This window comes from Ricinus communis, chromosome 7, assembly GCF_019578655.1.
Source record: "Ricinus communis isolate WT05 ecotype wild-type chromosome 7, ASM1957865v1, whole genome shotgun sequence".
Lineage (NCBI taxonomy): Eukaryota > Viridiplantae > Streptophyta > Magnoliopsida > Malpighiales > Euphorbiaceae > Ricinus > Ricinus communis.
The window spans coordinates 26,788,403-26,805,201 of NC_063262.1; the positions used below are offsets into that span (position 1 = coordinate 26,788,403).

A 16,799-nucleotide genomic window follows, 5' to 3' on the forward strand; every position below is an offset into this window, starting at 1 on the left:
CGTCCACGTGGAGCACCAAGTTCTTGTTACCAATAATGTAACTCCAGCTCCAATTAGTTGAATAAAAAACTAATAGTAAATAGGCATCTTATATAATTAATTATTAAAATATTATAAAATTAAATTATAAATTACTTTCACGTCAAAGTCTAAGGGAAAAAACATATTTAAAACTTAAATTACTTATTAACATTGAACTTGTTAAATATTTATTTACTATTAATTATTCAGACCATGCAAATATCTCACATGAAATTATAATTTCATGATATATCATCATGCAGATTTTTGTCCTTATAAAGACTGATACAACATCGAAAATCTGATTTATCATCTGTTCAAACCTATCTTATATTATACATTAATAATATTGAACAAAAATAATAAGAAGTATAAATATGCTTAATAACTTTATTTTTCACAAAATGAATTTTATTCTATGATTTCTTTAGCTATTCTGTCCCCATAAATAATCTAAAAACTTCCCATGGGCACAACTAGATTTGTGCGTATTAATTTGATTGTATCGGACTCTGTATTGTGCCTTTCATACAATTTTGATGAGGAATTTTAGTGGGTATCTGCTAGATGGTAGTTCAGGGTTTTGTGTCTTTTTCAAAATGATAATTTGATTTATATGGAGCCATTGTCCCTGGAATCAACAGCTCTGATTTCTGCTATTTTCTAGTTGTTGGATAGCACCACAAAACACCACCGAAGGTGGTAGTCTAGTGATAACATGTGTTTTCACTATGTTAAACAACTTGGGAGGAAAATCCTTTGAAGTATTTATAAATTTTTTTAAAAATTACTTAGGTTATCTTTCTTTAATTTATTTTAAAATTAGTATTTAGATACCATTTTAAATATAACTATAATTCTATAAATATTCTACAAAAAATTTGTATAATCAGGTCAAATAAAAATCACTACTAATGATCGTCCTTTCTTTCTTTTTTTATTTGCGTATTAATTAGACAATCAGAAGAAAAAGAAAAAATAAAAATCACACCACACACAGGAGTATTCGTGTCTAAACGCTTTACAGAAGTAAATTGCAAGCAAATAAAGCAGATATAAACATATATTATAGAGCAAATCCATGCTCAAGTTTTAAGCTTTACGACACATCTCCATCGCAGATCTCTCACTTCTTGACCTTTTCGCCATTTTCCTCTTTCTTTAAAGCACACTTCGGGTGGAGATCAAAGTCACATTTCTTGCAATAGAAGGACCAACCACTCCCCGCCTCCTTGCATCCATCACAGCCATATCCATTTCGTTTCATGCGTACAAGCTCGTGTTCCGGATGAAGTTCGTGCCTCACTTTCTCAGGCCACCCCTTTGCTATTTCTTCCTGTTTATCGTTTAGCTGTTTCAGATGATCTTCATTGAATGGATAAGCATCCGCACCGTAAGCTGTTATGTGTTCTCTAGCTTCTTTGGTTAGTGTCTTGCCAGTTGGACTGATTGCTATTGCTGCAGGGATGCCCTTTATTTTGAACTTCCGTTGCAGGATTGTTTTCCTGTCATCACCGAATGGAAGTGCTAGCCAAGGCATTTCCGTGTAGAATTCGTCGAATGAGGATTGGTCGCGATCACTTGAGATGAAGATTATCTCAAATGCATTGTCTTTGGCCTTGATCTCATGGTATGCTTCGATCAGCTTGGGTAAAAATGCACGACAGGGTGGGCACCATTTAGCTGAGAAATACAGGAGAATGTTCTTTCCGACTAATTCGGACACTGGAACCTAAACAAGCATACCCCACCAGAATTTTTCAGTTTATAGCATCTAAGATAAATTTAGCTTTCCTTCAGTGATACTACCAGGAAGTGTGCGTTTTCAAGTTAAGTTTATGTAGTGGAAGGAAAGGATAAAGATTTTTACCTTGGAACCGCTCTCTTCGATTACGAAATCTTTATCCCCATGAACCAACACAGACTCCAGTGTCTGTGCTTCAAGTCTTGCCTTCTCGATCTCAGCAAGCTCAACAAGCTTCTCTGGTGTAAATGGGTAGGCTTGAATACCATGACCTTCAATAAGTTCAGCTACATTTTTATTCAAAGTCTTCCCATCTTCCCCAATTATGACCAGAGTAGGCAATGCACTGAGCTCAAAGTAGCGTGCTAATCTCTCACGGCTCTTGTCCTCAAATGGCAACGCTAACCAAGGCATTGTTTCAAGACCTTGTTTGAAGTTATTCTCATCATAATCCATAGATATCAGCACTACCTCAAACTTCTCCCCTTTTTCCTTGAGCTTTTTATACACCTCCTCAAGTCTGGGAGTAAAATCAAGGCACAACCTGTGAGAATGCACCGAGAAATATAAACCTACCATTTTCCCTTCAAGCTCAGACACGGGGATCTGCCAATGAAAATAGCAGTTTCTTCAACTATGGTGTTCTATTTATCTAATAACAAAACTAGCAAACATAGAAATGAAAAACATCTACCTTAGTTCCATCTTTTGAAATCAGAAAATCGCGCGAGCTTGAAACCAAGATAGAGCTCAAGGTTTGATTCTTCTTAGCATTCTCTTCTTCCTGTCTAAAGTACTCGACTCTTTCTGGAGTAAAAGGATACCCCTCTGCTCCATACTCCCTGATGAATCTCACACCTTGATCACAAGAGACCTTCCCATCAGCATCAAGAAACACAAGGTTAGGAATTCCTCTCACTTTAAACAAGTCCTTGAGGTGTTTGCAGGTTTCCTGATCAGAAAATGGAATAGCAAGCCATGGCATCTTGGAGAAGTAAGCATCGAAAGACTCAGCATCTCTATCAGAGGAAATGAAGACTACTTCAAAGTCGCCTTTCAGTGAGAGCTCTTCGTAGACTTGCACCAAGTTTGGGGTGAAATGTCGACATGGCCCACACCATGATCCTGAGAAATATAATCCCACAATCTTTCCAACCAAGTTGCTGATCTTAACCTATATACGAACATATATCAGATATTGATCAGACTAATATTATCCCTTGATCTATATCTTTGTTAAAGATGGTAAATCATTATAATTCTCTTTATCTCGCTTGAGTGCATCTACAACTACAACACTTAAGAAGCAAATTTATGAAATTCACAACCAAAACGAACAGAAAAGAAAACATAAACTTTATCAATTGTGTTGTGGGAGTAATTGCAAGCATATTCTAATCAATAAAACAAGAAAAGCATGGAAGATAGTTTCTGTATATCAAACAAAAAAAGAAAGAAAAAACCTGATCACCGTTGCTGCGGATCAGAAAATCCCTGTCATCTGAGGAGAGGAGTGACAAGAGATCATGGGAAACATCAATAACAGGGTCATCAGCCATTTTCTTCCTTCTTCTCTGCAACTCTCTTGTTTTTCTTTGTTTCTGTTACCTGCAGTGACAATAGGTCATATAAGTGAACTTGACTTGAGGAGTTTCTGATTCCCGCAATTGTATTGGCCAAGAAATTACAATGCTATTTCTTTCTTTGATTAATCCGCTGGATTAAATAAATTTATAAACTCAAGACTTGACTGAGAAATCCATGTCTTTCTTTTATTTATTTATTTGTTTTAATCTTTTTCCACAAAGAAAAGACTTTTTGAGTCGAAAACAACAGTTACCAGGACCACAACTTGGCTATTAAAAATAAGTTTATTATTAGATTAGGAAGTCGTAGAGCTTCAATGGCTAATGGAAGAAAGAGTTGGAATGGAGAGTGCCATTCTGTCAATAAGTATAAGCTACCAATCGAGCCAATAGAAACTTTTAACTTATAGAAAGCCCAGCTTTATGTTATTTACATAGATGTTAGAACAGTTACAAGCAGATATCTTTTAAAAGAAAAAAAAAACTATTGTCATTATGACAAAATTCCATTGATGGACAACAAATACCAGGAGGTGACTTTAGGTTCTCTTCTTGAAGCGTTGAGTTACAGAATAATTGAGTGGCAGGTTGAGAACAGAGGCTGATCAAAGAATTTCAAACCATGAACCTGAAAGAGAAGACAGCATAACAGTATCATTTTTCACCCACTGCTCTATTTTGCAGTTCAATTCACTTCTTCAAACCCATAACTGGCTAATACATTTTTCAAAGCGCAAACAAACACATCACTACCATAAACACACATAAAAAAAGAACAAGAGGAATTTTGAACCAGACAATATTACATGGGCATGTAACTACATCGGTAGTAATGTAATAGACATAACTTCATCTAAGAGATGCCTCCGAATACATAAAAGAAGGAAATTCTCAAAGGTCATAACCTTAGGTAAACAAGGAAAAGAAAAAGATCCATATCATTATTTGTATATGATAGCTGGGGGACCTCAGATAAAGGCCATAAATTTCTCATGCTTTATAACAGACCTCCCCATCACAAATCCATCCCTCTTTAGAAACTGCTTCACCATTTTCGTCCTCCTTTCCACCATCTCTGGTTTCTTTGCCTTCTTTCAAAGCACATTTTGGATGAAGATCAAAGTCACACTCTTCACAGTGGAATGACCATATATTTCCTCCTTCATTACACCCATCACATATAAAGTTCATTCGACGAGAAAGCACTAGCTCATGCTCCTCGTGAAGTGCATGATTCACCTTCTCAGGCCACCCCTTTGCCATGTCCTCATATTTTGCTTCTATCTCCTTCAAATGCTCCTCCGTGAACGGATAAGCATCAGCACCATGAAGTGTAACAAGACTTCTAGCTTCTTTGGTGATAGTTCGGCCAGTTGGTCCAAGAGCTATGAGCATAGGTATACCCTGGACCTTGAATTTGCGACTCAATGATGCTTTCCTCACATCTCCAAAGGGAAGTGCCAACCATGGCATTCCTGAAAAGAATTCATCAAAAGAAGCTTGGTCCCTGTCACTAGAGATGAAAATCACTTCAAATGCATCATCCTTAGTCTTGATCTCATGGTATGCTTCGACTAGTTTAGGCAGAAAGGCACGACATGGAGGACACCAATGTGCAGAAAAATATAGCAGGATGTTCTTCCCAACTAGATCAGTGACTGGAATCTGAAACATATGATCATGGTCAGCATTTACAGCAAAGAAATGAAAAGATATGAAAAAGGAAAAAAGGAAGAAAACTTGGGAAATTGAGAACCCCAAACAGGGTGGGGCTATGGGGTAAAAAATAAGTCAAATAAAACATCAGGTCGTACTAGTATAGAGTTGGAAGTATAGAAAGCCTACCTTGGCTCCATCTCTCCCAATGACAAAATTCTGGTCCCCTGATACCAAAACAGATTCCAGAGTTTGAGCTGCTTCTCTTGCTTTCTCCATCTCTGCAAGCTCCGCAAACTTTTCAGGGGTGAAAGGATATGCTTGGACTCCATGTTCTTCAATCGCTTCAGCAACATTAGAATGGAGAGTTTTTCCATCTGGTCCGATAACAACCAGAGTGGGCACAGTTGAGAGCTCAAAGTACCGGACCAACTTCTCACAACCCTTGTCATTGAAAGGAAAGGCTAACCAAGGCATGTTTGCTAAGGATTGCTGGAAAGTTTCTTCTTCATCATCAAGTGATATAAAGACAATCTCAAAGTTCTCTCCCTTTGCCTTCAATTTCTCATAAACTTCAGCAAGTGTAGAAGTGAAATCAACACAAGATGTGTACGAAGATAAAGAGAAGTAGAGTCCTACTGTTTTCCCTTCAAGTTCAGAAACCGATACCTTGCATGTGAAAAAAAGAAAAGAAAATCATGTCAGCTGAAAAACATCTAATAGCAAACTGTAGAAAAGAACATGAGACTGACCAACGGTATGAGCATGAGCTAACCTTCTTCCCATCAGATGCAATTACATAGTCACGAGAACCAAAGACCAAGATAGACCTCAAAGATTGATTTCTTCTAGCTTCTTCTTCTTGACCTTTTAATACTTTGATCCTTTCAGCAGTAAAAGGATAACATTGGACTCCGTACTCCTGAATGATCTCAACACCACTTTCACTCGAAACTTTCCCGTTTTCATCAAGGATCACAAAATGGGGTATCCCCTGGACTTTAAAAATCTCATCCAAGCGATCACGCTTATCTGAATCAGAAAAAGGGATTGCCAGCCATGGCATCTTCGAAAAATACTCTTCGAAAGATTCATCATCTTCGTCGGCTGTTATAAAAACAATCTCGAAGTCACCTTTTGGAGCAAGTTCATTGTAAACCTCCACTAATGTCGGAGTAAAACGCTGACACGGGCCACACCATGATGCTGAAAAGTATAACCCAAGCTTCTTCCCCTTCAAGCTGTCAATCTCTACCTGTAAAATGCATAATTATACGAATGAATGATACCCTTTTCTATCAATCCAATTCCATAATTATAAGACTACTTATTGCTCATTGGCAAGATACTCGATTAATTTGCTCAACTAATCTCAGGGCAGATTATGAAACCAACCCAAAAAACAGACACACAAGCACATGGTTTACAAAAGACCAAGACCGTCAAAACCCAAGACGGATTACACTATGCTAAAATATACAATACAAAGAGGTAACACGACTTTCAAGTGGCTACAAAGTATCAATAATAGAATACTACACCACGTGTGCTAGAGTACTTCTAGTTGCACCTCATATGCAACTTTTAGAATTGCCATCACTCACAGACAAGAGAACAACAATTAATAATCACCCAATAATTCCATTTAATAGTTAAGCTGCCCTTAAACTCTTAAAACCAAAAATAGCTCAAATTTGAGACAACAGTATTTACGACTACAAAGTAATCAAATTTAAGCGAACAGAAACAAATTCAGTTAAAAAAGTCGAACACCCCCCACAAAACAGTAATCAATCATATCTCAAAAACAGTTGCATACCAAAAAGAGAAAAAAAAAAAAAAGAAGAAGAGAAGCAACTAACCTGATCACCATTGTTTCGTATGAGGTAATCCCTGTCAGAAGACGAAAGAAGAGAGACAAAATCATGATAATCACCATTAACCATCTCGGCCATAGTTCAAAGTAAGCAATGAAAATTGGGTACTTGGAAGAACAGCAGTTGGCTTTTAGATTGATAACAATTAGTGGGGACTGTAATATGTATATTTGGGAATTAGTCAGGTGTGGAAGGTTTTGGAAGAAGGACAGAATTGGGTTTTTAGATAATTCGCTTGGCGATTAAGAAAAAGTTGACCATTCAGACCTCTGCGTCAAAACTCCGTGTCTCTCCACGTCATCTTCTTCCCCTTCTGCTTCTTTCTTCTAGAATTTTGGATTATTTTGTATTGATATATATTTTAAAAATTCATTATTTAAAAAAAAAAACGCAAATTGTCTAAAAATTACTTAAATCTATAAACATATGAATAATTCTTTTTATGACAGTCCAAAAATAAAGTATTTACAAGATTAAGCTAACAATCTTTGTAGGGGTAGAATAGGATGATAAGTGGGGAAGGAAAAGAATAACCCAAATGACAAGTATGTACTTTTTCTTTATTATGGCCAAGTTTTGGAAATATGTTGTTGCTTTGGCAATATCCTTCTTGACTTCAGGCTTCAGGATTCAACCAGTCATTTATGCTTCCTCTTTGTTTTGTTAAGAAATAATATAGCAAAAGTACAAGAAAATCAATGTCATATTATAAAATGGTATTAGCTCAGTGTGCCAAATATACTATAGCAAAAGTAGAAAGATGAAGAACAATGAATCATTGTCATATAAAATACCATAAGTTACTGAGATTGTGAAATCCCAAATAATAAGCCATATCTGGCTGCTTGTATTTTTTTTTTTTTTTATTTTTATAATTATGGAGAATATAAATAGTATTAACTTAGCGTTCGAAAATATATTATTTTTTCTTTATCATTTAATACAAGATAAGAGAAATTTTCTTTTCTATAATCTAGCAATAAATTAGTAACTTTAATATTGGTATAAAATTTTTTTATTATAAAAATTATAGTCACATTATTTTTATTAATATTAAAAAATAAATAAAAGTTGCATGATAGACTTAAAACTAAATGTAAAGTACATGATATATTTAATAATCAAGCCAGTAAATGATATATTTGAATCTTATTTGATGAATATTATTTAGAGTTAGTTGTGAGAAATATTAATTACTCGAAATGCATCAACTTAGTAGTTCACCTTCTAAATCCAAAGAGAAAAAAAAAAAAAGAGATTTTTAATATATTAGAAATAGTTTTAGTCAAGATTAATGCAATTAGAAATTTATATTAATGCTAACAAGTAAAAACTTCATTCAACTTATAATTTCTTTTCATATTAATTCGTTTTGTATTTAGTTTTAAAATGTTTTAACCTCATGATTTGATGCGCAAATTGTAGAAGACACTAATGCTTTATGTTACCTATTTTACTCATTGCTTGATACACATTGTGGTTATTTTAATTTATTTTGCTTGATATTCTAATTGGGTATTAATATCTTCACTTTTATTTAGTTAATTTTTTAAATTAATTAAATTTTTCATCAATAATGTACACAGAGAGAATATTTTAGAGATACCGAGACTTTTATAATAATAATAATTATTATTATTAGAATAAAACAAAAGGATTGTTTCTATATTTGAGGTCTAACTCAAATAGCATATGAATATTTGTTTTTAAAAAATAAGAGTTTTTGAATTTAAATAATTTTTCGTGCTAAGTGAATTTTTATCTTTATAATAAATGTAAGAGGATGACTACTTATATTATGTAGTCCATAACATATTGGCTTTCCAATAAATAAGAAAAAGAAAGATGTTATTTCTATGAAAGTTCATGGATACAAAATTCTATTTGACTTGTGTAATACATAATTAAGTTAATTGTATCTTATCTTAATTAATAATGTATGACGTGTCAGTAATATTGACTCAGAAACCACTAATTTTTATGACTAAAAACCAACAACCCATTAACTTTTAATTATCTTGAAATAGATGTGAAAGAATCTAAGTTGACTCCAAAGTCGTTCTCCAGTGTGAACCAATTGACATTTCTGAAGCTGCGTGGGTACACTCTGTTGATCAAAAGTTGCTTGCTTCACGGTGTAGGCAGAGAGTTAATTATTTAAATATGTTTCGAACTTGGAGAATTATAAGGTGTTAAAAAAGAATTATACCTCGTGATTTGACTGACCGACAAATTTATATATATATAAATTTTAAGTTAAATTGATATATATATAGTTTTAAATATTAGCCCATTAAATATATTTCCGAAACACTGTTAATAATTGCTGACGTATATGTAAATAATTTAATTTGTGATCCGTTCTTCTTTATATGCAGAATATTGCAAGAAAAAAAAAAAGACGGATTTCTTTAAACTTAAAACTCTAATTTGTATAATTGAAAGCATTTTCCCCTTGTTTCAAATTAAAATTCTTTGAGGTAATGGTCGCCATTCCGAAACTTCCTTGCTCTGCGTTGGACAAATTGGTGCGACCATTTAGTTTCGTAGAAGGTCAAGAATGTGCTTGCTTTTTGCCAGCAAATTGGGACCATGTACAAGATGGAGTTGATGAGAAGGCGAAGAATTCAATAGCAAGTTCAACAAGACGCTTGCCATTTCAAACAAACAATCAAAAACCAGCCAAGGTATTTGAATTTCTAGCAAAATCAAGTAATGATATACAAACTGAAAGATTCAAGACATTGTACAAATAGGTTCATCTTTGTATTTTGATTTCTTTCTATGTTTGTGGTATTCTGTTTCAATTGTGCATTCTTCTATGATCAATACTTATTTATATAAATTACTATATAAATAAATGAAAAAATTTAAAATAAATTATAATCAAATTAAAATTAAGTGCAAATTTAATGATATTTCGTAATATCTCTTTTATAAAATTAATGACTTTTTTCTCTAGTAAATGCATAATCCAAATACCTTAATTGAGATTATCCAGAAACGGTCCACATCATTCACCTAACAAACTTATCAATGGAAAGTAAGATTATAAACATTGTTACCGTCAAGCCCAAAAATCCCAAAATGCTTCTCATACTCGTTTCCTATTTTCATGTTCTCATCAAAAATATCAAACAAGTATGTCTCTATCTCCTCATTAGGCCATTTTGGTGTTCCAACATTATCCATTACCTTCTTCACCACCTCTTTATTATACACAAATGCATTCTTGATACTCGCCCCTTCTCCACCGTCCGTCGGCCACCCAGTCTCCGTCACGACAACCTTGATTCCGGGGAACCCTTCTTTATCCATTGCATATATAAATGAATCAATACTTGCATCAAAAAGACTAGCATATGTTAACTCGCCGTCATGCATTGTATGATCTTTGCTTTTGAATAATGCATAGTCTAAATTCACATGTTTCAAATTGTTTATGTAGCTTATGTAAGGGTATATATTGACCATCAAAGGTGACCTGCTATCGGAAAGAAATTGAAGAAGAGGAACAATAATGGATTCAAGATAAGGACGAAAGCGGCTGATGATGGAGGATACGAACTAGACAGAACTGAAGCAGCTTGAGGTGATGATAGCTTAATACTACTCTCAAGATTCAGCATTGTTAATGCTTCATAAAGATTCATCATTGCAGGAACTACATAACGTGTGTAGAATGGATTTTTAAGCAAGACTTCATTACCAACAGCAATGTACTTAACTCGGGAAGGAGGAATATGGGCAAAGATATTTGATTGAAGCCAATCAAGAGAGGCTTTAACGTCTGCATCAGCAAGAAACCGGAGATTTTCATTAGGGACACCAACCACTAGGCTGATTCTGCTGCCTGAAAAGGCTTTCAGCGTTTCCGGATCCGCGTCGAAAATGCGTACATTCTTGATGCCATTAGAGTTGAGGAGTTTCACAAACGAGGATGGCGGTGGGAGGTTGTTCGCAACCCGGCCGTAACATACTCCAATAGGTGCAGCTGCTGCAAAAGAAGAAAAATCTTACCTGACCTGACCGCTATAAAAAAAAATGAATAACATTATTGTTTTGTATTATAATGTGATTCTGAAAAGAGATTGATACCTGTCGAACTCGGGAGAACGAAGAGGAGGAAAACAATTGAAAATGGATAGAGAAAGAGATGTTGAATTCTGATGAGCATAATTGGTAACAATCTTGATGATGCATATCTCAGGATCCACAGAAATATTTTAGGAGACTTATACTGAGCACTGTTAAAATGGAGGGTAGACGGTAGGTTTAAAATGTAATGGATAGTAATAAAAAGCAGATAAATTTGAATTTTCTTGGGTAAGATATTGGTTTGCAGTACTAAGTGTGCTTACTATTATAAAATGTTTCTATTAATATGTAGCTGTTAGTGTTACAAGGTGTGTACTTAAACGTTGCCGTCTGGTATGGAGGACGGGAGCTTGTGTCCCCCTTTTAGTTAGCCGGGTCCAAATCAGGAAATATCCATTGCGGTTATGGCTCCATTTTAACAAGTTTTCACCCACCAGTCACCTAAAATAAATCATCACTTTTTGCAAATTTGAGATGGCTATGGTTTTCTTGGAGTGGATGGAAATAAATATTAGGGTTCGTCATGAAATTTATCCATTTTTTAAAGTTTAGCCCAACAAACCCTAAAAATTATATTTTGAATGGTTGTTGTTTTTTTTTTTTTTAATGGTAGCTATGAGATACGACCTTCTCTTTATGGGTCTATTGATACAACTTTTTCCCCCTTAACTTCATCAACATGTGCAATAAATAACACACATATAATAGTGTAAAACTCGAATCTGAATGGCAAGGACGAAAAGAAAAAGAAAAGCAATCCCTATTATATAATACATTTTAATATTGTAAAGGACCAATTAATACAATATGACCAGACCATATGAAAACCAATTTTTTTTTTTTTTTTTTTATGAATCTTCATTGATGAATTAATTACTATTAGAAAGGAGTTCCACAGTGATGCTAAGGATCCTGTATTGCTAATTCAGGCAGGGCTTAATGTATTTTATGTTCTTACTTTCTAAAATATGCTTCTAAAACATTTAAATTAATTAGAGAATAAATGCACAAGGATCTAAAAGCATACTTACAGATCAAATTAGACATTATAAAGTATTCCCTTCAGAAGCAATAGAAGAATTCTACTTTACAGTAGGTACACCCAAAAAATCAATTGCAGAATAAATAGCTTAGCTTGGATGACAAATTTAATACCCTTTTCACATGCTTTATGTTGAAATTAAAAAAAAAATAACTAAACATTCATCAATTTAATGCTTTGTGTCTCAGGTCATAACATGTTCATAAGGTTACGCTTTTGCAAGGATGGATTATTTCCGCCATTGTACAATTCTTTCTTGAACATTAGAAATATTGGAAAGAACAAAGTAATGATTCTTCAATTTTGCCTTAAAAGCATACAAAATTCATGTTAAACACATATTTCATATCTACTTTTTAGATATGTAAGGCTAATGTTAGGTTTTATCTCTCTTGTGTCTGGTTTTGTTGTAGAGTATAAAGGACAAATTGGTTCAAGTTGCACGGTCGATTGCTCACCTTTTTCCCTCTTGTAAGAGTACATCACTTGTTAGCTTCATTGGCCTTTAGTTCTTAATCTTCTAAATACCTACTAGTTATTAAGTTATGTTCTTAATTCTGATTCTGTTCGTTGTCACTTCATTTATACCTTGTATGTTGTATCCATCTAGAACAACCACGGTTTTTGTTTGATCTGGTTATGGGGACCTGCACCTACGACAACAACTGGTATAACATTCATTCAGTAGGTAAAATAGAAACAATTAATGCCACAATGGCAAAGGATCACAAATGGATCGGATTAAATCAAGAAAAAACTCAAGGCACTTCCTCATGTATTTTCTTATTATTTAGAATCTACTATTTTGAAGAATTGGTATAATTTTCAATTAGCTTTAAAGAAAGCAACAAGAAAGAAACTGTACTGTAGTGCTTGCAAGTTTTTCTTGTGCCATTAATAAGAAAAAGGTTTCATTTGAACTGATAAATATCGACAAATTTTCCCTTTGTTAATATGTATAATAGTTCGACTCTTATTTATTGTAGATGAATCCCTCTCCACCTTGCTGCTTGAAAAAAAAGAAATTCCAAGTTCCTCTTGCCAATACTTTAGCTTGCATCCTTCTTCTTCATGATTTCTGTATGGGTTTTATTATTCCCAAAGTGAAAAGGAATTGCAACAGAAAATGGTATATCAATACTTCCTGTTGTCTATAGTTGAATGTATGCATTACTGTAGGTTGTACATCAGTGTTCACTTAGCTGCCTTGGATATACTCCGTTCTTTGATAACTTACTAGAGCTGGTATAGTTGGAGATGATGTTAGACGAGAGTTATGATTTTTGGAATTTGAGTATTCCTCTTACATCTTTCTTGAAAAATTAGTGATAGTTTTCCATCCTTTCTAGCCTTTCAGAATGTTTCATGCACCTGCAAGGCAGACGAGTCCTCTTCAAACCAACTCAGAAATTTTGTTTTTGATTCCATGATCCAGAAAAAAAGGTTAAAAATATTCTATTGACTCATCTTTACCCTCTCAACTCAGAAAATTTTCTGCAGTTTGTAGATGACAAGGAAATTATTAAAGTAAAAAGTTTTAGAAGGCTCATCTAAAAATCTCACTCCAGCACAAATTACCTGAAACATGCTTGTCTTCTTTTCAGGCTTTTTAGAAGCTGCCAAGTTTGAGAGATTGGAGATTTTTGGGCTGTTTAAGAATAGGTTGAGGACAATAGTAGATGCCATAGTTTTGGCAACAAAAATAGATGTCGTCGAAAATAATATTTTGACAATAATAAAATTTTACTACTAAATTCAAAAAATTGACAAAAAAAATTTATTGCTACTAATATTATTCTTTTGGCAGCAATTCAAATTTTGCTGCAAATTACTTACGGCAACATTCTTTCAGCAGCAACATGTCACAACCTTTATAATTGCTGCTATATACTTACAGCGACATTTTTGTAAGTTTAGCAGCAAAAGTTGATGCTGCTAATTTCAGTATTTCTTGTAGTGAATGATGAAAATGATTTAGAGAAGTTTTCTGAATTTTATTAAACATAATCTACATGAATTGCAATGTAAAGCGCATTGATCATTGTAAAACTCTTAAGTTTTAAAAAAAAATTCCTAAACTACCCATAAATACGATGTTGAGCATACATGAATCAATTTTAATACATAGATAAAAGACCGAAAAACTAGTATTTGGTAAGACAATGAAATATGTTAATTGATAATTGTCTCAATAAAACTAATAAAACTTGTTTGGAACTTAACTGTTTCTTACCCTATAAATGGAAATTGCTAATATTGAACAACCTCTGCTAGAAAAGGGATTACAAGTTTAGAACACCATCTCCAATTTTTAAGCTTGGAAATTCTGTCCTTTTGCAGGGTCTCCAAAGACAAAAGCACTTGGATAATAACCTGTTGCTAATTACACTATGGTAAAAACAATTCGTATGATTGTATCAATCATCAAAAGCAACAAGAGTAATCATACTATATCATTTCTTTTCAGAACCCAAGAAAGAAAATATAGGAAAGAGGAAAAAAGAAGAAAATTTGATCAAGCTCTACCGATAATAGCCGAATCCTTCAGTGGGAAAGAGAGGAATAAAGACGAGAAATTTAAACATAGAATGACCCATGAGACAGAAGGTGACCCCATTAACCACATAAACTAGTGCTTGTGAAAACCGATATAAGATTTTGTTTTAACACAAATCCCAACATGGAACCCATATTATGTCTTTCTAAAGTTGCTGCTACACTCCGACTTGGACCAAAAATCCTAACAGAACCTAAAAGCCTTTGGCAACATATTTTTCTTTTAGCTTTTCTTCTTTCATGTTCCATTATAGTTCTGAGCTACACTTCAAACCAAGAAGGCACTTACAATTGCTTTACAATAAAGATTGAATACCATCTGCTAATACCTTCCTTTACTGTGTTCTTTTAAATTATGTAAATTGATCTTGTTAATCAGCCTTCTTGTCTCTTAATCTTTTTAGTATTTTTTATTTAGAAGTCTTTCACTTACAGTTAAATTGATTTAGAATTTTCAAAATGTATATATCGGTTATGCTTTGTGGTTTGAGTAGCTCGATTTAATTCGATCCTTATAATAAGAAAAGTAAAAAGACTAAAAGAAAAGAAATTTTAAATTTTATTTTCTTATAAATTAGCTTAACGTACCTAATAAATTTAAGGAAAAATTATTTTGTATCGAGAGACTAGAGAATTTCTTTAGATATAAAATATTTTGAATTAGAAGAAAAGATATATATGCACCATGCACACAAATCTCACATATAGGCACTTTATAATTTTGAATTGTTAATTTGAACCAAAACATTGAGCAGAAGATGAGATTAGGCCAAAAGCCATATACAAGTGGCCTAAACATGAAATTGTTTACATTCTAATGGGGAATAAAAAATGGAATCATATGCTAACTATCTATTATAAACAATTTTACAATGATTGGTATATATAGAGAGAGAAGCAAGTAGTATATAGAATGATGCTTTTCTCACAAGCCTTTGAGATTGTGTATCTAAAGACTACAAAATCTTACTTTCTCTAATAACAAAGCTATTTGCAAGTGCCTTCTTGTGATGGGTAAAGAACACAAAGAATATCTTTATTAAAGAAAAGTTCTTCTCTTTATTGAATACCAAAAGATACAAACACACATTTAAGTTTGAACAAAAACCTCAATTATACATAACCTCATTAACAGGCAATTTCTTGCTTGTAACATGAGAACTCCACCTTAACTCTCTTTCCCTTATTCTGCACTCAAAGAATTGCACACTGCTCTACTAAATTCAAACTCCGGATCACATTCTCAACCACTTCTTTCTTTCTTAAACCTAGCAAGAAAAAAGAAAGAAAGAAAGCAATTAAGAATGTCTATACAACCCCAACAAGTACAACCACAACCGCAAGAACAACAGCCTGTTGATGTTTATCCAAACACCGTTATGGGGCAGCCGCCACCGGCAGCTTTTCATCACTCTCACTCAAACGGATCATTTGGTACTGTATTTATAGTTCTTGCTGTGATTATTGTAATATCAGCTATTGCTTGCTGCCTTGGCAGGTTTTGCAATAAGCGCAAAGGTCAGGCTCAAGGTCAAGGCCATGGTCAAGGTCAAGGTCAAGGCAAGAAACAAAACAAGAAGCAAACCAATAAGCACAGCCAACCAAACCCTAATTTCAGACCCAAAGAAAGGGGTGAGAAAGGTAGAGAAAGAGAAGGGGATCTTGAATTTGGGTTTGAGAAAGGATTTCCAATAGGCAAGCCTGCAGGTGGAAATGGAGATGGTAGAGGACAGAAGCCCTCTGATCAAAATGGTCATCATATGAATGGGATCAATGGTCACATGAAAGGTGAAAGCTATAGTGTTGATCATGATGGGCAGCTAAAGCATGGTCCATAAGATCATGAGAGGGTCTGGCTTATGTAATTTAGTTCATGCATGTTACTTTTCTGTTGGTTGGGGCTTCTATCAGATTAAGTCTTTTTATTACCTTGTTTTTTTTTTTCTTTTCTTTTTTGGTTCTTGCTTTTCAAGATTTCTATCTCTACATGCAGCTTGAAAGATGTAATTAAACTAGGAGTTGATCATCACTTGTTCTCTCTGTATGAGAATTGAATTACTATGAACATCAAATCATTACCAGATCTTGAGAAAGTCGTGTTTTAACCAGTCATCAAGTAGAGAGGTCTTAGCATCAGTCAGTAGTAGTGATAGTGCAAACCTTATATCATTTCTTTTCTAAAATTCTTTTGTTGTTATTTTTCTGCTCCCGGGGTTAGC

The 16,799-nt window shown here is 33.9% G+C and overlaps 4 protein-coding genes across 6 annotated transcripts; 1 reads left to right on the forward strand and 3 right to left on the reverse strand.

Moving 5' to 3' along the window:
• Positions 1 to 907: 907 nt before the first annotated feature.
• On the reverse strand, positions 908 to 7,193 carry LOC8282593. The gene is given in 10 exon segments (XM_048376954.1): positions 908 to 1,753; positions 1,892 to 2,371; positions 2,460 to 2,939; positions 3,229 to 3,366; positions 3,806 to 3,815; positions 3,921 to 3,979; positions 4,348 to 5,016; positions 5,197 to 5,676; positions 5,783 to 6,262; positions 6,870 to 7,193. Coding segments are annotated over 10 exon segments (3,522 nt in total). The 5' UTR covers positions 6,963 to 7,193; the 3' UTR covers positions 908 to 1,120.
• A 2,661-nt stretch (positions 7,194 to 9,854) lies between these two features.
• LOC8282595 (glucan endo-1,3-beta-glucosidase-like) lies at positions 9,855 to 11,111 on the reverse strand. Of its 2 annotated transcripts, none has more exons than XM_015723144.2 (2): positions 10,983 to 11,111; positions 9,855 to 10,878 (listed from the first exon to the last, which is right to left on the reverse strand). In XM_015723144.2, exons 1-2 carry the CDS (start codon positions 11,059 to 11,061, stop codon positions 10,358 to 10,360), a joined length of 600 nt encoding a protein of 199 aa, XP_015578630.2. In that variant the 5' UTR covers positions 11,062 to 11,111; the 3' UTR covers positions 9,855 to 10,357. The 2 variants fall into 2 exon arrangements, with proteins under 2 accessions (XP_015578630.2, XP_048233110.1); XM_048377153.1 differs by having other exon boundaries at positions 9,855 to 10,881; positions 10,983 to 11,108.
• Positions 9,918 to 10,268, reverse strand: LOC125370654 (glucan endo-1,3-beta-glucosidase, acidic-like). The gene has a single exon (XM_048376955.1). It carries the CDS (start codon positions 10,266 to 10,268, stop codon positions 9,918 to 9,920), a length of 351 nt encoding a protein of 116 aa, XP_048232912.1.
• Positions 11,112 to 15,661: 4,550 nt separating the features above from the next.
• LOC8282596 lies at positions 15,662 to 16,665 on the forward strand. Of its 2 annotated transcripts, XM_015723140.3 has the most exons (2): positions 15,662 to 16,014; positions 16,057 to 16,665. In XM_015723140.3, exons 1-2 carry the CDS (start codon positions 15,885 to 15,887, stop codon positions 16,416 to 16,418), a joined length of 492 nt encoding a protein of 163 aa, XP_015578626.1. In that variant the 5' UTR covers positions 15,662 to 15,884; the 3' UTR covers positions 16,419 to 16,665. The 2 variants fall into 2 exon arrangements, with proteins under 2 accessions (XP_015578626.1, XP_025014259.1); XM_025158491.2 differs by having other exon boundaries at positions 15,665 to 16,665.
• Positions 16,666 to 16,799: the final 134 nt, after the last annotated feature.